Source organism: Pelobates fuscus, chromosome 3, assembly GCF_036172605.1.
Source record: "Pelobates fuscus isolate aPelFus1 chromosome 3, aPelFus1.pri, whole genome shotgun sequence".
In the NCBI taxonomy this organism is placed as follows: Eukaryota; Metazoa; Chordata; class Amphibia; order Anura; family Pelobatidae; genus Pelobates; species Pelobates fuscus.
This window is the reverse complement of record NC_086319.1, coordinates 327,558,123-327,582,167: the sequence shown is the minus strand read 5'-3', so window position 1 is coordinate 327,582,167 and position 24,045 is coordinate 327,558,123. Positions and strand designations below refer to the sequence as shown.

The 24,045-nt window shown below is 43.1% G+C and overlaps 1 protein-coding gene across 1 annotated transcript in view; it reads right to left on the bottom strand.

The window, feature by feature from the left end:
• The window catches only part of USP8 (ubiquitin specific peptidase 8), a 40,460-nt gene that overhangs the window by 7,473 nt on the left and 8,942 nt on the right, over positions 1-24,045 (bottom strand). The window contains exons 3-14 of the mRNA XM_063446298.1: positions 14,166-14,310; positions 12,237-12,322; positions 8,532-8,661; positions 7,124-7,175; positions 6,069-6,222; positions 5,816-5,978; positions 4,204-4,348; positions 2,928-3,166; positions 1,820-2,299; positions 1,071-1,172; positions 503-577; positions 108-367 (exon numbers count right to left, since the gene is read on the bottom strand). Of these exons, the coding sequence (XP_063302368.1) occupies positions 108-367; positions 503-577; positions 1,071-1,172; positions 1,820-2,299; positions 2,928-3,166; positions 4,204-4,348; positions 5,816-5,978; positions 6,069-6,222; positions 7,124-7,175; positions 8,532-8,661; positions 12,237-12,322; positions 14,166-14,310 (2,031 nt within the window). The remainder of the gene's footprint in view (positions 1-107; positions 368-502; positions 578-1,070; positions 1,173-1,819; positions 2,300-2,927; positions 3,167-4,203; positions 4,349-5,815; positions 5,979-6,068; positions 6,223-7,123; positions 7,176-8,531; positions 8,662-12,236; positions 12,323-14,165; positions 14,311-24,045) is intronic.

The following is a 24,045-nucleotide window of genomic DNA, read 5'->3' as shown; positions in this document are numbered from 1 at the left end:
ATTAGATTAAAGAAATTTAAGTTTCTAAAGCATCTTGCTATACCTTAAATTATCATTTAGATATGGAACATAGTATCAACACACAAGTAGAATAAGTAGGCACTTACTTATTTTCCCGGTTTATAACTGGCACTGGTTTCTTCTTTTCCTCTTCCTTAATAGCCTGCGTTAAATCTGGTGAGGAGTAAGAGCGCTTTAACTTGCTTGGCTCTGGCTCAGCGTGAGCTTGAGGTTTGACTTTCTGAACTGGAGCAGTTGAAGTGGTGGTTGACGGAAGGGAAGAAGAGCTCATTTCAGGTGGATACATGTGAACCGAGTTGGTTGGGGAATGATAATAGCGATATGTGCCAGTTACAGCATCAAGAAACTATAGAGGCAAAAAATAAAAAGAGTCAGAAAACAGAATCTGAAACCTGCCTCTCCTTCCTGATCTGTTCACATGATCCACGACCATATAAAAGAAGGAACAAATAGTGCAGAGTTATAGTAAAAGATGCATTACCTTGACCCAACCAGCTGGCATTCCTGGAACGGTTCTCCCCATCTCTTCACTCCTAGCTCTTACTAAAGGATCCCTCTGTAAAATGTGAGCAAAGTTAAAACTCTTCACAGCAACGGTAATTGAATATACAGTGCTTAACAGGATTGGAAATTAATGCAGATGTAAGTTAATTTAGATATATTGAACATCTCTAGCATTACTACCCTTTTAGCTATGCATCAATAAGGTTAGCAGAGTCGTTAAATGAAGTACTATTTCACTCTTAAACTACCATCTTTCACAGCTACTCTAGGGCAGAACTCTCCAAGCGGACTGATTATTTGTGGGTAAAATGGAAAAAAACTGATCACAATTCTGTCTACCAAAGATACTTTTGGTGAAAAGTAAAGTTAGTCTATTGAAGTGCTTATAAAAGTTACTTTTAAATGGCAAAGATGAAAACACATGTTGTGAAACTAAAGTAGAACAATTTTTTTTTCATGCACAAAACAAACTGTTTAATGGTATAGTAAAAGAAGCTAGTGTACATTAGATTCCATTTATATCTGAATGCGAAATTAGTACACACCCTACGTCTGTCTTCTTCAGCAATCTCTTCCTCAGCAATTTCATCAGCATCTTCTTGCTTGCGTTTACATGTATCAGACTGGAAAATACGATGAAACAGAAACTGGATAAATAATCATAAAAGTACTGTAAAAAGTAAAATGCTGATTGATCAAAAACACACAAGCTATAAAGAGAGTAATGGTACCAATGACCACTCGGGTATTAACAGACACTCCAAACTAGAGTAGAGTTTTCTTATTAATCTTGTGATTAAAACAGCATGCACCTGGCATCATCTTCCTAACTTGAGGCTCCTTTTGTGAGTTACAATATGCAAAAATAAAATAATCATGTCATGCAAATTATTTGTGTTGATATAAAACAAGCACATTTTCAGGGCAAGGTTGGTTTAGAAGGACCCTATTAACGTTTTAGATTTGTACTGTGAGGTGGGAGGTTAAAAAAAAAACAAAAAAAAAAAAAAAACGTGATTTCCTGGAAAACTGTGGCACTAACATAATGACGCATTTACTAGTTGGCCAGAGAACTCATCAGAATGAAGCAAACACCTACATGTTCCTAATCACATGATGGGTGTACAAATTACAGATAAAGGAACCACAATACCTTTGAAGATTTTTAAAGGCATCCTTTAACATATTAGAACTCCCAGTATTGCACATAAGTCAATGTATCAATGGTGGAGGAAATAGGTGTACCCTGTTCCATGACTTACAAACCGTAGTCACATTTTCATACTAATCTGACTGGAGTGCCATACCATAATACTGACAGCATCTGGAACACACTTGCCTTCTTTGAAATTTCTGATGTGCTTGGATCTCTCTTCTTTTCATCTGATAGTTTATAGTCAGCATCTAACCGTTTTGTTTCAGTATTATCTTTTTCAGAAGCATTTTGGCGTTTCTTCTCTAGTTGTTCTTTATGACTTGCTGCCTCCTGCTCATTGTCATTCGCTTTCTTTTTTATTTTGTTTTCATCTTGAATGCTTCCAATTTGATCAGTAGAGTCATCAATTTTTCTGACCACCTTGTCTTGTTTGTCTGGTAGATTTTTTTCCAATACAACGTGTGAGTCTGTTTTCATGGATTTAGAATCTAGAGGTGGCTTTGTTGAACGGTCTGGGATAATGACTCCATTTTGTACTGGTTGGTTTTCTTTGGCGTCATTCTTGATCTTTGTAGGACTGTCGTTTACTTTCAGAAAAGGTTTCTTTGTGCGATCAATCTAATGACAGTGGGAATAGTATGTTAAAGTCATATTTGTTAAATGTCTCCAAAACTGATTTGACCCTATTATGGGTCATATTCTGTGCCTTTTTTGCCCGTGGTCTTATTTACATTTGTTCGCTCTCTGTTTTATTAATGTTTTTTCAATACTTCTATAGCATGCCTCCATTGTGGGACTTTGTCAGAAACTCCTATGGAAGATTTCTCAACCCCCTAAACATTTGATTTAGCCAATAGCCTATCAAACAAGGCGTCCTAACCAATGCTAGGTCCAAATTCTGTACATTAAATAGCCTGCAGGCTACAGACACCGGAACCACTACATTAAGCTGTGTTCTGGTGACTAGTGTCCTTTTAATTAATATATCAAGTTTTCTACATTTTTCAGTTAAGATCATCATAACATAAATATTGTATAATATATTGTTAAATTGATTTATTCATTAGCTATGCTAAGGTTCAAATAAACATTTTGAAACAAAAAGGTAATGGCTTAAAAATGTATTACTCCATTTAAAACATTTTCTCTTTTTATTCTTAAATAATATATATATATATCAGGTACACACTACAATATATCTCCACTATCTGTATGCAAGTATAACAAACTTACTAAACAAACTTACAGTGGGAATAGTTTTCACAAGGTCAGGACGCTGTGTTTCAGGAACAGGCTCGGTGTTCGGTGTCACAATGGGTTCCACTGGTTGCTCTACGGTTACTTTTTTTACTGCTGCTCTCTCATTATTTTCTTTCACTTGTGCAGTAGGAGGAGGTACAGTAGGAGAAGGTACAGTAGGAGGTTCTTCTGGCAAGGAAGAGGGAGGGGCTTGGGGTTCATCCAGAGTTGGGTAACTGAAATTCACTAGAATGAAACAAATATAAAACAAATCACAGGAAACTCAAGATTTTTTTGTACTTTAGAGCAGTGTTTCCCAATTGCTTCTTATGCAGTCTTCGTGGCCCACCCACAGTCCAAATTTTGTCATTATCTCCATTGGAATAAAAAAAAAAGCGAAATGCATAAATCCTGTACTCTTGGTGGGCCCTGAGGACCATGGCTTTATATCATCCCAATTTCCACAAATGTTGTTGTGGAGCACTAGCCCTAACAAAAAGAACATAGGCAAAGGAAATGCCCCTTTCCAAGTTTGTCTGCTTGCTTCTTTTAGGAATGGTAGCTAAGAATTCTTTAGGCACTCCGGGATAACAAAAATAGCAGCTTTATTGGGTCAAAAGCAGCAATGTTTCGACCTTACGCGGTCTTCATCAAGCAAGGGTAGAAACATTGTTGCTTTTGCCCCAAAAGGCTGCTATTTTTCTTATCACGTAGTGCCTGAACCGTTCTTTATTCTGCATATCTTGGAAGGGAGACCTGGCCAGCCCTGGGTTACTTGGTGAGTGCGGTATCCAGTAAGTCTATTCTAGTTACATTGGCCTCATTGTACCCCTCACTTACCCGCAAGGCTACCAACACATCTGCTTATTTCTGGTAGTAAAACATTTTACCTTTTTTATTTTTTTTAAAGACTATTTTCTTTCCTGCTCCACTTACCCACCAGAATATAGTCTATGATCCATCTTTATTTACCCCTGTACAGCCCACAATGTTCTTTCCACCTGCCCGATACTTAAAATGTGTCTATTACACATGACATTAAAGACATTTATTGTGGTCAGAGCATCCAAGGCCATATGTACTTGCACATTACTTTGTTTTCGCATACTGTAGTATTTTCTGTACACACTTTTTTTTGGGGGGGGTGAGGGGATTGAGTGGAGTCGGACACATATAAATCTAAAATTATCTATAGCTGTATGACAAAGAAGTTTGCATCATTACAAAAAAAAGAAAGAAAAGGTGATGAGGAAGAAATAAAAAATAGCTTGAAAGTAACTTACACAACAAAGGAAATGTTTCGGTTTTACTTCTCTTGGGCACATATACTTTGCCATTTGTTGTGTACATAGGATAACAAAGTAGCCAGTTTTCATAACCACCATCCAACACAAAAGGCTCACTTTGCAGGATTGTCTTGGTTTCCCACTGCACATAAAATCATAAAAAATAAATACAAATAAAACACCCATAACAAGTCACATAGCAACCATAAAAGGACAAAACAATGTCTGACAGAACGTGAATTAATCTCAGATTACAAGAGAAAGGTTTGATTCCTTACAGGAATTTCATATACTGCATAAGAAGCAATGTTCATTATTTTCTCACTTGTATCAAATTCTAAATATCTGAACCTTCTAGTGATATCTGCACATATTCAGTCACAAGGATGTGTAACCAAAAAAATATTTCATTTAAACCCAATTCAATGTACAAACCATCTGCCAACTCAGCTCTTTCTGAATGTCCATAATGGAAAAAGAATAAGGTTTGCAAACCTATTAAGGATAATTTATTTATATTGGTAATTTTTTTGAAAGGACACAATACAAAAGTAAGGGAGCTGGATGCAGACATTACAATATGTATCACATTAAGAGTAACAAATAAAGTAGTTCTACTCGAAGATACAGTTTGTATGGATAGATAGTATTTTCTCTAAATTTTTGAGTTTATAGGCTACATAATTTGCAAGAAAATCCCTAAACAAAATTTACTTTTCAATGCTAAGGGGCACTATTTAACAAACCCCTACAGACAAAAAACTGTTTTTCTGTATCCAGAGCTCAGTCCCTTACCAGGAACGGAGATAATATGGATATTTCACTTCCGTATTATCCATAAAAAGGTTATCAACCTTGGTTGGCAACGATAGGCGCCCACTGGGTGCGGTCTTCGGGTGCCAGATAAGTCCCTAATTTATTCAAACTCGCAACACAAATATTTGAGCTTGGCCAGGTCATAGCCATGCATGCGCCTTATGTCTCCAATGCTTCTCTCTGACTCTATTAAAAACCCTGAACTGGATAAAAGCCATCAGAACTGATGATTTCATTGGAGGACATGTGGTTGCAGCAAGAATTCTGTCCCAGCCAGAGCAAAGGTTACATATTAGTTGCCTATAAAACACAGAATTCTAAGACGTCCTTCCCCCCACTCTTCCCCATAAAAATAAATGGCAGGTAAAGTTAAACTGACATAAAAAAAAAAAAAAAAAAAAAAAAGTAAAAATAGTAGACTACAGGGGACATTGGCCAAGGATTCTGGTACCCATCAGCCCACTAAAGCTCCAAAAAGGGTACTTTATAATTGCTGAAACAAGGGATCTCCTACAGGACAAGCACATTGTAGGCGCTCTCTCTGTGTAATCTTTTCACTTTCAGAATGCAGCTATTGGCGGTCTTGGTCTGCTCCTGTCACTTTATTACCTTTAGCTCCAGGTAGTGATAGAAGCAAAGTGACAAAGATTATATTCTAAATGTAAAACTGCCGTTTACACATGCACAATCTATATAATAAACTGTATCTTTAGATACATCAGATTCTTAGTAGCCTCATTAGAATGGAGTTATGACACACACAATACCAAATAAACCCTCTTACAATGCTCACCTTAAAAAGTGCATCTTTTAGACTTTGAAGAGTAGTTCCCAGCTTTAAGTCATTCACAGAACTAAACCAGTCTAGTAATATAATGTAATCTGTATGACCTCTTCTATTCCAATCTTCTTTTGATGCCTCAGGAAGATTACCTTCAATCTTTTGTGCGGTGTACCTACACATGACATACAAATAAAGTAACTCTAAGCAATTTAAGTGTACAGATATATTACCTAGTACTTACAGCCATCTCTTGTACACTTACCCAGGACATATAGCCTCCTCTGGCACACTTATGGAACCTTTAATGTGAGACTCTTTAAAATCCTTCTCACTCCGAGCATCCATGATAATAATGTTAATATTTTGATCACTCATCATTCCATAAAGTTTTTCAGGCGAAATTGCTCCTTGTGGCACTGTCAATGCATATTAAACCAATAAGACACTCCATTATGTTAGGGTAACTTAAAGGGACACTATAGTCACCTGAACAACTTTAGCTTAATGAAGCAGTGTTGGTGTATGGAACATGCCCCTGCAGCCTCACTGCTCAATCCTCTGCAATTTAGGAGTTAAAGCCCTTTGTTTATGAACCCTAGTCACACCTCCCTGCATGTGACTTGCACAGCCTTCCATAAACACTTCCTGTAAAGAGAGCCCTATTTAGGCTTTCTTTATTGCAAGTTCTGTTTGATTAAGATTTTCTCCCTGCTTTGTTAATAGCTTGCTAGACCCTGCAATAGCCTCCTGTATGTGATTAAAGTTCAATTTCGAGATTGAGATACAATTATTTAAGGTAAATGACATCTGTTTGAAAGTGAAACCAGTTTTTTTTTTCATGCAGGCTCTGTCAATCATAGGCAGGGGGAGATGTGGCTAGGGCTGCATAAACAGAAACAAAGTGATTTAACCTCTAAATGACAGTGAATTGAGCAGTGAAATTGCAGGGGAATGATCTATACACTAAAACTGCTTTATTTAGCTAAAGTAATTTAGGTGACTATGGTGTTCCTTTAACTTTAAAACCAAATTAACGTTTAAAAAACCTCTCCATTCCATGCCTGTGTGATTTATAATTCACTGTGCTAAGTCGTGCTCAGTCTGGGTTGGCACACCAGCACTTTCCCTGTATTTGTGAATTGTGCGGATTCCTGATACATCTACTTCAGGCTCTCTCCTAACTTCCAGAAAATACCAGAAAAGAGCAGGTGTGGCTATGACTAGCATAAATAGGTCTGAATGAGCAGGTGACCGTGTGCATGAGTGGGTGACGGTTTGATTCCAGCATGGCTGTGTGTGCTGTGCCACTAAACTTACCATTAGAAGATGCTGCTTTCTTTACAACAGGCTCTTTCATTTCCCTATTCCCCTGTACAGTGAAAAAACAATAATAAAAATAAAGCATTAATAATTATATTAAAGGGGCACTCTGTTTTTAGCTGCAGGGTTAAAGCTAGAGGGACCTGACACCCAGACCACTTCATTGAGCTGAAGTGGTCTGGGTGCCTATAGTGGTACTTTAACCCCTTAAGGACCAAACTTCTGGAATAAAAGGGAATCATGACATGTCACACATGTCATGTGTCCTTAAGGGGTTAAGTAAAATTAAAAATACATTGTAAGGTAAAAACAAAACAATAATGCCTAAATTAATCTAGAAGAAGAATATTAAATAAAGGAAAAGTTTCACAGTAGATAAGCGAAATATTACAAATTTTCTATTATAAAAACTAACCATTTTTGCAAAGGGACTAGCATGGACTAGCCTTCAAAATGTATGTTCCCCGGTATTCTGGAGCAATTCATTATTATTGCTCTCCATGCCACATCTCTTGTGGTTGCAATTGGTTCTCTGGGAGCTCCACAAATTGTTGCAGCTGATTTGCGCACCCGGAAAGCAGATGTGATCTGTGGGAGGCCTGTGCATCCCTTGATACCCCTTGACTCAATTAGATTCTGGATGTTCCAGCGTCTGTGACAGGTCTACAACGAGGTCACCGCAGCGCTCAGCTGTTTTATCTGTCTCTTAGCCTCCTGGATCTGGCCATCTCTGGTAATCTCCCTTGCTTCCACTGCTCTTATTTTTTGATACATTACTCCCGTCTCAGTTTGGGCCTCCAGAAGGTCAGACTTCCAGACCTTCCTTAGGTATATTAGTAGATATTTAATGTCACCTTTTGTGGACAGAGACGAGTCCTCATCCGAATGATAGTTGATAGAGTCCGAGGAGAGGTAAGAAACCCCTTTTCCTCTTGGCAATCCCCCGGTTCGCTGTGGGCTTCAGGCACCATCTTTTGTGGCATCTGCACGGTCCTCTCGAAAGAGAGCCTAATATCTGGCAATTAGGGAGCTTCTGGGTAATAGGGCCTCTTATGTTTGCACACCATTGTGTCATTTGGAGATGATAGTTTCTTGCCTTTAAAATGTTTATATTTGCTGCTCGAGTTGCTGTACTTTGGGGTCTTATTGGAACTCCACAGATATATGTCTGGTCAGTACATAATCTGCCTCTATCCCCAGCATGATGCTTTTTTTAAAACTAAAAGTAGATTTAAATAAAGTTTATATATAAAAAAATGTGTTTTTAAACTTTTAGAGGATCATTACAGGACACTATAAGCGCCATAAACACTACATGAAATAGATGTATCTGTAGTGCTTCTGGTGCTTGAAGTGTTCCTTAAAAAGCATTAGAACATTTCGTAAAAACAACAAGAAATCATACCGACTGATTTTTCTCATGCTTATTATGGACATCTGCTGACGGCTCCTTAGGAAGCAGACTTTCCTCTCGCTTCTGCTCTTCTATCCTCTCTCTTTCTTCAAGTCTTTTTCGTACTTCTGCTTCCTCATACCTAATTTGAAATTAATTTTAGTATATTTCCACACATTTTTCTTTCTTAAAAGATAACAATTACTATAAAACACACCTGGAACACAAAAATGCATTCCTCACCCTTTAGTGTTAAAAACACAATCTAGCCCCTTGCGCCGCCGCCCCCCCCCTGACCTCCCCCTAATATAGTAAAAACGTACCTTTATTCCAGTCGGCTGACATCAGAAGTGTTGATCAAAGCTAATCACAATTTGGATTTGCTGAGACTGTCAAGGAGGTAGATCAGGGGCAGAGCCAGCACAAGCCAAACACAGCCTCGGCCAATCAGCATCTCCTCATAGAGATGCATTAAATCAATGCATCTCTATGAGGAAAATTCAGTGTCTCCATGCAGAAGGTGAAGACACTGTGCAGCACTGCCCCAGGAAGGACCTCTAGGAGCCATATGAGAAGTTGACAGTGAAGTTATCACTAGGCTGTAATGTAAACACTGCTTTTTCTCAGAAAATACAGTTTACTGCAAAAAGCCGGAAAGGAATGATTATACTCACCAGAACAACTACAATTAGCTGTAGTTGTTCTAGTGACTATAGTGTCCCTTTAAAGCTGGAGCCTAATGCTGGCATGGAATGTCCTAACATTTTGCTGTTAGTAGGGTTAAATCCCTTCTAAATCTAGAGAGTCATATGTATTGATATCTGGGCCTCCCCTCTGTCAGCAAGGCTGACCAATAAGCTTTTGTAAACTACTTTTAAACACCATAACTGAGCCTTACAATTGGATTGGGGGAAGATGCAACAGCTTGTATAACACAAACGTTACTCTCTTGCCATCTAAACTTAAATAAAGAATAGGGGGTGACCACAAAACACTGTGGCTGAGTAGATTGTGCTCAGACACAAAGTTTCTGATTTGGCAGATGCTCTGGATTGTTTTTATTATGACAGGTATTTATATAGCGCCAGCATAATCCTGTAGAGCTTTACAATATTATCAAAGGGGGTGATAAAACTTATAGGGACAATAGGTTGAAGAGGGCCCTGCTCAAATGACCTTACAGTCTATAGATGGGGGCGGGGTGTAAAACACAACAGGACAGGAGGTAGCAATCAAACAAGGTGGAGTGAAGCAGAGAGAGTGCTGCCCTTGAAGAAAGAGCAAGGGACAGGTATGTGAGGTAGAGGTTACTCTGGGAGGCCATAAGCTTTCCTAAAGATATGTGTTTTGAGGCACTTTTTAAATGATTGAAGACTAGAGGAGAGCTTGATCATCGTAGGCAGGCTATTCCAAAAGAAAGGAGCCACCCACGAGGCGTCCTACAAGCGTGAGTTGGCCATCCGGGTGCGAGTAGTGGACAGGAGAAGTTCATGGGCAGAGCGGAGAGACCGAGAAGCGGCATACCTGCGGATCAGTGAAGAGATATAGGAGGGGCTAGAATTGGTCAGTGCTTTATAGGTGTGGATTAGTACCTTAAATGAACTCCTATAGGATACAGGAAGCCAATGTAAGGACCGACAGAGGGGAGAGGTGTGACAGGAGTGACAGGAGAGGAAAATCAGTCTAGCTGCAGCATTCATTACAGACTGTAGTGGGGCAATACAAATTGTGGGAAGACCTATTAGGAGAAAGTTACAATAATCCATGCAAATGATTAGTAGAGCCTGGACAAGCTCCTTAGTAGCATCATGTGTAAGAAAGGGGCGGATGCGGGCTATGCTCCTTAAGGTGGAATCTACATGATTTGGTAACAGACTGGATATAAGGCTCAATGTGAGGCCAGAATCAAGTATAACGCCAAGACAGCGCGCTTGCAAGGATGGACTGATGTGGGTACCACTAACTTGAAGGGAGAGTGAAGGAGGAGGAAAGACTCCTCTCCTCCTTTAGAGAGATTGAGTTTCAAAAAGTGGGAGGACATCCAGTCAGAGATGGAAGAAAGGCAAGCAGTGACACATTGCAGGACGGCAGGGGAGAGGTCCGGGGAGGAGAGATATATCTGGGTGTCATCAGCGTACAGGTGGTATTGGAATCCAAATGAGTTAGTAAGTTTGCCAAGAGTGGCAGTATAAAGAGGAAATAGAAGGGGACAGAGCCTTGGGGGACTCCAACAGAGACAGGACGAAGGAAGGAGGTATCATTAGAAAAGGAGACACTGAGCATTGGGAGAGATAGGACGAAAACGAAGAAAGGACAGTGTCACAGAGACCGAGAGATTGAAGAGTTTGGAGAAGGAGAACATGGTTAACAGTGTCAAAGGCAGCAGAGAGGTCAAGAAGAATTAGTATGGAGTAGTGCCCTTTGGATTTAGCTGTAATTAGGTCGTTAGTGACTTTAATAAGAGCAGTCTCAGTAGAGTGGAGGGGGTGGAAGCCAGACTGAAGAGGGTCAAGGAGAGGTTTGGAATTGAGGAAGCAATTCCGAAAGGTAAAGACCAGTCTTTCCAGAAGCTTTGAGGAAAAAGGGAGCAGGGATATGGGACGATAGCTATAAGGAGAGGAGGGGTCCAGATATGTTTTTTTTTTTTTTTAAAGATTGGTACTACAGTAGTATGTTTAAAGGCAGCAGGGACAACACCAGAAGAGAAAGAGCAGTTGAAGATGTGTGTTAAGGAAGGCTCAAGACAAAATGAGAGAGATCTGATAAGGTGAGACGGGACAGGATCAAGCTGGCAAGTGGTGGGGCGAGAGTAAAGGAGAAGCGAAGCTACCTCTTGTTCAGTAGTGTGGGAGAAAGTCTGAAGGGTAGGAAATGCATGATCTAGGTGTGATTGAGACACAGAGGGGCAATGTGGTGAAAATTAGTTCCTTAGCTGTTTAATCTTGTCGGTAAAGTAGCATGCACAGCTATCAGCTGTAAGGTTTGTTTGGGGCATGGCAACAGCAGGGCAAAGAAGGGAGTTAAAGGTATTAAAAAGACGAGGAGAAGTATGACTGTTTGGCAAGGGCTGTGCTGTAGAAACGCAACATGAATTTGTAGTGGAGGAAGTCAGACTGGGTGCGTGACTTCCTCCAGCAGAACGGGAGCATCTGCAGGTAGCGTTTTGATTTAGTGTGCCACGGTTGGGGGGCGTGTTCTTCTCAAGGTGCATGTTTGGGGCGGGGCTGAAGCGTACAGGGTAGAGGTGAGGGTAGTGTTATATGAGAAGATAGTCAGTGAGGGACAGGAGAAAGTAGGGATGGATAGAGGTCAATATAATTCAGATTTTTTCTTAGTTGAGGGATGTTAGGTTGAGGATGATGGGGTAAGGGGCCATTGAGAGCAAATGAGAAGAGGTGATCTGAGAGGGGGAATGGAGTGTTGCAGAGATTATAGATTGAAAAGTAGTTTTGAGGCTACTGAGGACAAGGGCAGGCTAGTGGGAATGTTGAAGTCTCCAAGAATTAGGGACGAAATATAAGAGGAAGTAGGGAAGCCAAACAGCAAAGTGGTTAAGGAAGAGGAGAGGGGACGATAGATAGTTTTGGTTCAGAACTTGTCAACTGTTTCTTTTCTTAAGAGTTACAAAAATGCTAATTGCCATATTACGGTAGAGTCAAAGTCATAAAGATGACTCTACTGAAACAAATTTGACATTATTTAATGAAGCATACATACCTATTTTTAAGACTTTCAGAGAGTTTCTCAGCTTGCTCGACTGATTTTACTATATTAGTAGGCCCAAGTAAAGACTTAAAGTAGTCCTAGGATTAAACCAAACAAGTGTTAGAAATGTACAAAAGAGCTATAATATATATATATATATATATAAAAAGACAATATACCTCAAGCGTTGTTCATGTTTTTATATTTTAACTAAGTGGTCACAGTTATACATCCCACCTATAGGTGGAGACAGACAATACATGATGAGGCATCAGCTAGCCAGCTAAAATTAAAGGCGTATTGAGAAGAAGTAGTATAGGAGGGTTTTAGTGCTGGTACTGTCAATACAAGAAAATAAGAAAAACATAACTGGATAATTACTCATCCTTTTTAGAGTGCACAAGTAGACATCCCTGGTGCTGGTTATTGTAGTACCAGAATGAGAAAATACACATAAACCGAAAATCCTGCAAACCGCATTCTTAGGGCATCCATATGATAAAATATTTTAGGAGGGAATTTTCCATAGATTCTATTGATTTATTATGAAAAATTATATAGATGGCAAGGTGAATAAACCAGATAAATGTACCAAGACAGAATGAAACATGTAGGGAAGCATTTCTTAGGTTTTGTTTAGGTGTGCGGACTAGAACAAGGGTTTGGTGGTTTTGTTGTTTTTATTCATTTATTTATTTTTTGCACCTTTCCATGTGTCATTTATCATAAAAAATAAAAATCAAGAGAAACTACGGAATTTTGGCATATGGATGTCCAAAGAGTGCGGTTTAAATGATTGTTATGGTCCATGTATGAAAGTGATTGCCAAGCATTCACAACCTCAGAAACGTTTCTGCATGGTGGGTATGCTCCAAAATGCTTTTTAGCAGCTGACACTGATTTACCTGTGTCACCAGGACACAAACTCCAATTCAGGGGAGTTGGGATACATAGATAGATAGGATAGATAGAAATCACATCATTAAACACAGATCTGCACACCCCAGTGTGAATATATGCAAAGGAGTTCAACAAAGAACCACCATTTATTCAACTTTATACATGGATTCCTTGGAGTATGTGTCTTATGGCTAGACTGGTATGTGCAGAGCTGTGTTTAACAATGCCTTTACTATTCACGGACTTCAGGTGGAAGAGCTTATCAATCACTGTTTTTCACACAATAACTTTCTTGGTTTGTGCTCCACTATAAATTTATATGGGGAGTAGAGAACCATTTGTTCAGCCTACAGTTGACAGTATGTCCTTTATCAAATAGGATAGTTATTTCACATGTATGCATATATTGATTTGCAAAGAAATAAAGACTCCACAACCATAAAATTATGTAACTGTTTGACACAAGATGGTATTTAATGTGTTACTCCAAGCACCATTAGTGATTTAAAGTGGTCATGGTGCCTGGAGTCTGCATGTGCAGTGTTTCGCCATAAAATGCTACAGATACAGATATTAACCCCTCTACAGCTAAAAATGGAGTTACTGGGGTGTTACTGCATTATTAGGGTATCATTAGCCAGCCTCCCTTCTTACCCACCCCCAAATGTGATGGTTGTGACTTTTCAGGTCATACATATATCACTTCATGGGGAGAAAGCAAAGTATAGACTATGTTTAGGGCAACAAATAGCCCAAATACATAACTCGCAGTAATGAGTGTGCAGCATTGCATAACCCCTTCACTGTCAACAGTTTTCTAAATAAAATATAAAGGCACTTAATAAATCGTCTCAATGGATCGTTAATGGATATAAAGTGTTTTGTACAAACAACTGCAGGTGTGCCAGTTGGTAAATATTACATACCGGACTTACAGCAGGCTTAAAGCATACTTTGATTGCTAAAACTGCCTATTTACTAAAACAAGTGCCCCTTCAGTATTATATATGTTACAAAACAAACAACACATTTAAACATTACCTGGTTTTGCTTGAAATCTGTCCTCTTCTTAAGGAGTTCAAATACATGCAAAAATTTCATATAGAAAACATATGCTTTTTCTTCATCTCCATCTAGTCTGCTTTCTTCTGCCTTTTGGAAGATCTTAATTGCACTTGTAACATAGCTTAAGAAAATAAATGTACATCTATTAATGTATTGTAATCAACATTACACAATATATTCTAGTGGCTTAGTTGTGGTCCCTGTTATTCAGTGTATCCTATGTGTTTCAATGGTTCTATATTAATATTTGGCAATTCCTAAAACAAGAATAATTTAGACAAAAGTATAAATGAAAATAAACCAAGTCACTGGCGACCTGAAAGGTACTTGCATACAATTATCTCCATTTGCGGATTTCCAAATGCAGACTCTAAAAACATTTACACTGGCTAAAACTATGGTGGAAACTATGGGGAAAAAAATAATGAAAACAGTGCTTTCAGTGGTTTCCTGTGGAGAACAGACAAATATATTGGAGATAACACAATATTATGGAAACTAGTGGAGATATCCATGAGTTCTTATAAATAAGACTGGTACATTTGATAGCTGGTACAGATGGATAAGGATGTCATAAAAGAGGAAACACAGGGTGGTGGCCTGACCTCGGAGAGAGCTGGACGTGTCGGTGTGAAGCTCTGCTCCGATAGCGCTGTTTTAAGCACTCACTAGCTAATTAATTAGACGGACACCGGTTACAGCATGGAAAAAAGAAACCCTAAGAAGGCACCCAAGAAAGGACCAGAGCCGGGAGCCTCGGTCATGGACCTGCTTACCGCCAACAAAGCGGGCCCAGCTTTGGACCAAAATGGCGCCGAGGTAGGCCGCACTCCTTCTGCATCCTCGCCACGCGGCGGACTGGCCTCGGGACTCCCCCAGTGTGACACCTCCCAAATATTGACAACACTCGCGGAGGTTAAAACTTACCTGGTGGGTGAGATCGAAAAATCCACAAAAGTCCTGCGGAATGAAATCCACGTGCTGGGCGCGAGAACCGGGCGCCTGGAAGAATGCATGGAGGAGGCAACAACTGCGCATAATGAAGTAGTAGCCCAGGTCAACACACTTACCTCGCGCCTAATGGAAGCTGACTTAGCGCTGGAAGATATAGCGAACCGGTCTCGGCGTAATAATCTCCGGATCCGGGGATTGACCGAAAAGGAGGGAGAGGGACCCCTGGCGGAGCTTATACTCACCATCTTTAAACTACTTAAGCTACTGCCAGATATCCCGGACGACATGTGGCAGATAGAAAGGGCACACAGGGCCCTGCGGGCACGCCGGCCTGAGACGAACGCACCAAGGGACATCATTGTCAAATTCCTGCACTTTCCGACAAAGGAAGCACTACTCCGGAGGGGCAGGGAAGGCTCTATCACCCATGGAGGAGTAACTATAGCTCTCTACCAGGACCTGGCGCCTAGCACGCTCCAACGTAGAAGAGACTGGAAGCCGATCACAGAAGCACTGAGGTGGGCGGGGGTCCGCTACGCATGGGGCTTTCCCTTCCGCCTCATGGCATTCAAAAACGGCAGAGTACACGTCCTGACACTCGGGGGAGACCCTAAACGTTTGTTTGGAGATCTCGGTTTGGCACCCCCACTGAACCTACCAACCGTGCCAGTACCTGCAGAGGAACTGAGACCCTTGCCGACTGAGTGGCAGGCCGCCGGAACCGGAGGTCACTGAGACCTGAAGAGGGTATCGTATACTGCACAGCCAGAGCCCAACAGAGACAGTAGTCTGGAGGATGCATGCAGAGAGAGTTTTTTTCTTATTATTAACTCATGTTTGACTTTTTTTGATGGCGGAGGGGGGGGAAGGAGCCCCTCATATAGAGAAACCCAACACCAGACGACAGGAGGGGGTAGATACACGGGGGAGGGGAGGGTCCACCGCTAGGTGGGGTGGGTAGGGCACGGACATGGTGGGGCTCTTCTTTCGCTACCAGATGGGGCTTAAGGGTCATCCGGGACCCACAGGAGAGGAGCAGCCCAGGCTCCAAGCGAAGGTCTAGTGACGGTACCTTCAGTCCCCTTGAGGGCCTCTGGGCGGGACAGCTTTTCGTGGGACTACACCAGAGGACACTCTCACCCTATTGCAGGGGAAGATGCAGGTACCAGACCCAGGAAAATATTGAATTATGGCCTGTATATGGGGGTTGCTACAGCTTATCTATATATGTGAAAGGGGATATGTAGACATACCACCTCTGCGCTTCCACTTCCCCACACACTACATTGCAATCCCAGGGGGCACAGGTAGAGGCAGGTAGAGAGGAAGATATGGGAGGTCAGTAAAGGGCCGGCGTCCGCAGCTCTGAGGCCCCACGATGGGGCGGAACCGGACAGGTTTCGTAGAGGTTGTACCGGGCCGGGGAACAGGACCCCTCTCAGTGATACGGATGCGGGCAGTAGTGAAAGGTGGAGTGGGCGGGGGGGGGGATGGTTACGGGTGGTGGAGTGGTCTGAAATGCAGCACCCTGTGGGGAGAGAGAGGAGAAACATAGGCAGCGAAAGGGAGGAGCCCTGACCTACCCTCCTCAGGAGCAGGCGACCCGCCTCTCTCTAACACAACCCTCCCTATACCAATAAGGGTATAACTCTTTTTCTGCCACCATTAAAACCCCAACAAGGCACACCCAAAACGCATACAGGTCGCCTTAGAATACACAAATACTATTGGAGCGTCGGGTGGTGGATGTGGGGGGTCCATGGACCTCAGACAGGGGGCGCTTCCATCAGGAGGGCGGGAGATAGGGTGAGGCGAGTGTTTCTTAGGAGCACCCTACTATGTGAGAGCACAGGGAACACACTCCCCCCAGGGAGAGTATTGAAGAGGGGCCTTGCCGCCCTTGGGAAGGGTCCCATCACAGAGGAGCGGACCATGCAGAGTAGGTGAGGGGGTCTCCCACGGCAGTTACTCAAACTCCCCCGCGGAGAGCAGATACCTATCCCTTTAGGGCACAGGGTGGGGAGGGGGGTCTCGGAGGGAAGGGGCGGGCTATACGATACCTCATCTCATGGAGTTCGTGGTCTAGGAATCACCGGGGGGTGAAGGACGAGTATTATAATCTGTTCCATAGCTTTAGGTTTTCCAGTTTTGAATAGTTAGTGTGTCGTGCAATAGAAACTACACAATATCTGAACAGCATTGCAGCGTTAAAGGTTCTAGGTATATGGTTCCACATTACTCGCAGGCGCATAGCGCATGCGACTCATTGGACCGTGATCCCCGGACAAGTCTGGCAAATAGTAAGACCAGACCTTTCTCTCTATTTCCCAGTGCACATCTCTTGCACATGTTCTGCTTTTCTACTAAGCTATCCTCTATCTCTTCCTTCTTTTCTGGGGCGGGGGCGCAGGGGGCCCTATCAAAAGCTCAGGACCTAACTCTGCGCCATGTCCATGAAAATTATCTTGCTAAACGTGAGGGGCCTTAACACCCCGACAAGAAGGCGATTGCTCTTCAGGGAACTGAAAAGGGGGGGGAGCAGATATTGCATTTGTCCAGGAAACGCACTTGCCTAAACAAGCACGCTTTACCCCTCGGGACCACACATATACAGTCTCACACGAGGCCAGGGCGCACAGAAAACGTAATGGGGTGGCTGTCTTGGTGAGGAGTAGGTGCCCATTGCAGATAACCACGACCGATGCGGATATAGACGTGCGCTATATCATAGTATCTGGGGTCCTATATTCCCATACAATCCATCTGGTCAATGTTTATGCCCCCAACCGACCGGAACCGGAGTTCTGGAACTCGTTACTTGACAAAATCCAGAGACTGCCGCGGGGTATGCTCCTCATGGGAGGGGACCTCAACGCAGTGTCGAGCCCGGCAGTAGACAGAAGCACCCATAGAGGCTTACCCAGATCACAAGGGAGAGGGGGACAGGACAGGCTGCTACACAATTTTATGACACAGTCGGGATTAGTGGACGTGTGGAGGGCTCAGCACCCGAGTGCGGTCAATTACACATATTTCTCAGCCCCACATGGCACTTACTCAAGGATAGACCTTTTCTTAGCTAACGATTGCTGCCTCGCATGTACCACTGACTCGGCGGTGGGATCCATCACGTGGTCAGACCACGCGGAGGTCACAATTACACTGGGGAATCTATGTGCCGCATCCCCTTGGACATGGAGACTAAAAGCCTCCTTAATAAGAGACCTCATGGTTAGGGAACAGATACAGGCGGAGATTATTGACTTCTTCGCCCGCAATGACACACCTGACGTAGGAGTACCCTCGATTTGGGCTGCTCATAAAACAGTAGTGAGGGGAGCCCTTATCCGTCTAGCAACGATAAAGAAAAGGCAAAAGACGAAAACTTTAGAGAGACTTCTTAGGGAACTTAAGACTGCAGAGCAGAGACATCAGACATGTCCGGACGGGGAGACACTGGGACGAGTGGAGGCCAAGCGACATGACATACGAGCATTGCTTGTAGATGACGTAGCACGATCACTGTCGTGGTCTAAACGTTCCTTTTATGAAAAGGGGAACAAAATGGACACCCTGTTAGCCAGGACTCTACGGCCTCGACAGGGACGTACACATATCACGTCCATACGACACACAGACGGATCAATAAAAATGACTCCAAGCGACATCGCAGGAGTCTTCCGCGATTTTTATAAAGCACTATATAACCACACACCTACAGACGGCCTGAGAAAAGACCAGGAGTCGGAACGTATCCACAGATTTCTGACGGATCTTGGCCTACCAAGGCTCTCTGGAGAGGCGAAGGACCAGTTAGCAGCCGAAATAACTGAAGAGGAAAGAGACAGGGCAATCACAGGGCTAAAAGGGAATAAAGCACCAGGACCGGACGTTTTTTTTTTTTCAATGTCTCGTTTTTATTGAGATTTTTCTTGCATATAATAAGAACAATAGGGATACAGAAAAAAAGAAAAGGGGGAGGGTAAATGAATATACATAGTCATATTTTATCGGTACAGTATACACAGTAGACATTGGTCATTACTTACAGAAATACTTGGAGATCGAGTAGCGCAGTTTATAACAAATAGATTACACAGTATCTGTTGAAAACCATCTCTAAGTGACTGCTTCAATGTCAGTCATGGGACTGGCATGTAGTTAAGTGTGATGGCTAGTTTCTGACCTGTGGACTGTGTGTGTTCGTTTTACTGCACGCATATTCGTAGGTCGGGTTGTAGAGGTAGCAAGGTAAAGGAAATAAACAGGGGAGTAACTTATTAACCAAGTGTTTATACAATACATTACATGTAACTAGTGGCATGTACCATGTGACTTGTACCCTGTGTAACCTGTTTTAGCGCTGGAGAACAGATTAGATCTGAGGTATGGACAGTGTTTACGTTCAATGTATAGGGTATTACTTGCTAGTGATATGAAGCTTTGTTATTTTTGTGCGAGCCATGTGCCAACTTGCCCAATGTGTGGAGTAAGATTCCATTTGACCTTGTAGTTTGTAAGCCATGCGTTCATAAATTGCAATATTATCAATCTTGTCCCACACCTCTAGCGGTGTTGGAGCACTCCTCTTCTTCCAGTGACTGGCTATGCTAGTTTTAGCTGCAGTTAAAATGTGTAGGAGTACATGTTTAGCTTTGTCCGTTAACAGTTCTGGGGACAGGTGTAGCAGGAAGCATTCTGGCGTAATTGGGATTTTACGATTTGTTATCAGTTTAATAGCCTCTCCTATTAACGTTCAAAACCCTTTTAGCGTAGGACAAGTCCAGAATATGTGTAACATATCTCCCTTGGAGGTATCGCATCTCCAACAGATATGTGATGCTGACGTATACATCATAGCCAGCCTGGCCGGCACCAGATACCACCGCATAATCATTTTACAGTAGGCTTCCCAATGTGCTAAGCTGTGGAACACCTTTTTGGTCGTTTGCATTGCCTGTAGCCATAGTGGTAGTGGAATGTTTAAGTTAAGTTCGCGTTCCCACAAGCGCATATAGGGATTTCGTTTGTGGGTTTTGTCTTATGCAGTGTTGGCCGAAGTTCGTTAGTTGTGTTTCCTCACAGTATTGTGTGTGTAAATTGTGTAGGATGTGCTTTACCCTAATGTAGGTGAACACGTCTCTGGGGGGGGGAAGTGTGAACTCCAGTTGAATCGATGTGAATGATTTTAGACCTTCCTCCGTGTATAATTGGGCTATCGAATGTATGCCTTTCAGAGTCCAGGCTGTCATAGTTATATTTTCAGATAATTCTGAAATTGTTTGTATAGGGGCAAAATATAGAATATTGTTCGCACCGATGAGTGTGCTTGCCCATTTCTTCCAACTCTTGATTAGGAATTTTGTGCTCTGTAAGGGGTGGTTTGTGGACTTGTCCCAGAGCGTGCACGCTCGCAGTGTTGATTGTACCGTGAGTGGGTGAATGCAAGCATCTTCTAGGGATGCACAGATATGTGTATTAGGACGGACTAGCAGTTCTAAGCCTTGCGCTAAGATTGCAGCTCTGTAGTACGCTCTAATGTTTGGGATTCCCAGTCCACCTTTATGCGGGGAAAGCCATGTTAGGCGCCTAGCTAGTCTCGGTGTTTTTTTTTTCCAAATGTAGGCGTTGAAGATACTTTGGAATTTGTGTAATAGTTTATCGTTGAGTGCTATGGGTATAGTGCAGAATAGGTATAGGACATGGGGTAATCTTTATGGTGTTCACCCTCCCCAGCCAAGAGATTTCCAAATCCTGCCAATTGTCTAGTTGCGTCTGTAATTTGTGGGCCACCTTGGTGTGATTCTCCTTGGGTAAGTGCTGGGATGATTTGGTCAGATTGATACCCAAGTACTTAATGGAGACCTTCCTCCAATCAAAGGGGTGTGAGTCCATGAGTGACTGCACAGTGCGCTGGGGAAGGTTTATGGGCAGGGCTTGTGTCTTTTTGAGGTTGTTCCTGTAGTATGAAACTTGTCCATACTTTTGGAGAAGGGACATCAGGTTCAGGATGGACTGCGTTGGGTTAGAGACAAATACTAGCACATCATCTGCAAATAGGGCTAATTTTTGGGTCCCTACTGGGGTGTTCAGGCCTGTGACCTTTGGGTCATGTTTGAGGTGTTGTATAAGTGGTTCAAGACATAGGATAAACACTAATGGGGACAATGGACAGCCCTGGCGTGTGCCATTGCTTATATGAAATGTGTCCGACAGAAAGCCAGAGTTAAAAACCTTGGCTGAGGGCGAATGGTAAAGCGCCTTAATCCCTCTCAGGGATTGGCTGGTGAATCCCATTTTGAGTAGAGTAGCTTCCATGTACGTCCAGTTCAGGCGATCAAACGCTTTTTCAGCGTCCAGCGCTAGAACTACGCCCGATTGCCTGTTCGTGTTTGCCCAGTTGATCAGATTAATGAAGTGCCTAGTGTTATCACCCGCTTGCCTGCCTGGGACAAATCCCGCCTGTTCGGCAGAAACTAGGCTGGGGAGATGTTGTTTCAACCTTGATGCCCATAGTTTTGCGTATAATTTTATATCAGCGTTTAATAGGGAAATTGGCCTAAGATTTTCGCACTGGGTGGGCGCTTGCCCGAGGACCGGACGGTTTTGACGGGTCCTATTACAAGACGTTTCGGGAAGAGCTGGTGCCTCACTTGCTCAAACTATTTAACAACTTTAGAGAGGGGGGCGCACCAAATCCGGACATGGCGCTGGCATCCATAGTCTTACTTCCCAAGCCAGATAAAGACCCGTTGTTACCCAGTAGTTACAGACCCATATCTCTCATAAATCAGGATATGAAAATACTGGCCAAGACACAAGCAGAGACTTTCCCCACACCTGACATCCCTAATAGAACCCGACCAAGTGGGCTTTATCCCTGGGAGGCAGTTGTTTGAAAATACCCGTCGGAATATAGATCTCACATGGAAACAGGCAGTTACGAACACACCTACCCTGGCGGTCTCGATTGATGCTGAAAAAGCTTTCGACCGCGTCAACTGGCACTATATGTTTACAGTGTTGCAACATTTAGTTCCTTACAGAATACCTTACAGTAGTAAAAGCCATGTACAGCAATCTCAGAGCACAGGTCCGGATCTCGGGCGCACCTCCCTCTCCCTTCCCACTTTATAATGGCACCAGGCAGGGATGCCCACTCTCCCCGCTACTTTTTGTCATTTCGCTAGAACCCTTTCTACAGGCGCTCCGAAAACACCCAGAGATTCAGGGGGTGCGGGTAGGGGGCCGAGAATTTGTAGCAGCAGCTTACGCTGATGACATACTTTTGACGCTCACGAACCCTGTGGACTCTATGAAGGCGCTGGGTGGGGTCTTACACTCATACGGGGAAATTTCAGGCTTCAGAGCCAATATGGCAAAATCAAGCGCACTCCCCATAAATATGCTAGCGGCGGACATAGATCAGATACGCAGGGCACATCATATAAGGATAGAATCACAATCTCTCAAGTACCTGGGAATTCAGTTGACGGCCAACCCAGACGATCTCTACTCCCACAACTACACGCCCTTATGGCGCACATTGACAAGAGATATAGACAGGTGGACCGACAAGCCAATATCTTGGGTGGGGAGGATTCATTCTGTGAAGATGAATCTACTCCCAAGGGCCCTTTTTCTATTTCAGGCCCTCCCGATCCCCCTGACCAAAACGCAACTTGCCCCACTCCAAAGAGCGATAGGTGATTTTGTGTGGCAGCATAAAAGACATCGCATTTCGAGACACGTCTTGTATCGGCCAAAGACGAGGGGTGGGCTAGGCCTTCCGAACCTATATCACTATTACGTGGCGGCACAACTAGCACAGGTCGCGTTATGGCATTCACCCCCAGATGAACGGAAATGGGTAGAAATAGAGTAACACATGATGGGATTGGATCTACCCCAGTTTACGATGTAGGTCCCCAGGGAACATAGGCCGCTGTTGAGGGTCACCTGCCCGGCAATCCTGAATTCCCTTCGGCTGTGGGATGCATGCAGCCGGAGATATGGATTGGCGTCTTCTCCCTCACCCCTTATGCCGATACTACGCAATAGAGAGTTTCTCCAAGGTATGGAGGCAAGGAACTTTAGGAACCTAGAACACGCAGGCCTACAAAGACTGCACCATTTATACCAGGGCTCTGACGTAATTACATTCGACCAACACAAACAGGGAAGACACCTAACACCTGCAGACTTCTTTCGATATTTGCAGATGAAGGATTACGCTAGCCAACCCCACATCAAAGCAATAGCACAAAAAACACTAACCTTCTTTGAATCCATGTGTGACTCGGGGAGCATGCCGAGGGGACTTATAACACGACTATACGCACACTTATGCTCCAATTCCCGGGAATGGGGAGAACTGACATACATTGCACAATGGGAGCGAGATCTGGGGGAAGAACTTGAAGGAGTAGAGTGGCAAGAAATATGGGAGGCAAGCAGGACAACCTCGGTATGTGTAACATTACAGGAACAATCCCTAAAAACAATGTTCCGTTGGTATACGACCCCAGTCAAATTGTTTAAGATGCGCAAAACCACCACGGACGATTGCTGGAGGGGGTGCGGGGAGAGGGGGACTTATCTGCATATGTGGTGGGAGTGCCCGAGGGTCACTGGATTCTGGGGAGCCATACAGGACCTTCTGACGCAAGTTTTTTCTAGAGCCCCGGACTTGGACCCGTGGGAGTATTTCCTAAACAGGACTATAGACGGATGAGAAGGGAGCAAAAACTGATCCACAAAATTACATTGGCCGCAAGGCGAGCGATCGCATATACATGGTTGAAACCCGAAACACCACATATAGCGAGCGTTATTGCGCGAATTAGGGAGGTACGCCTTATGGATGACCTGACGGCTAGGATTAGGGGGTCCCTGGGAGCGT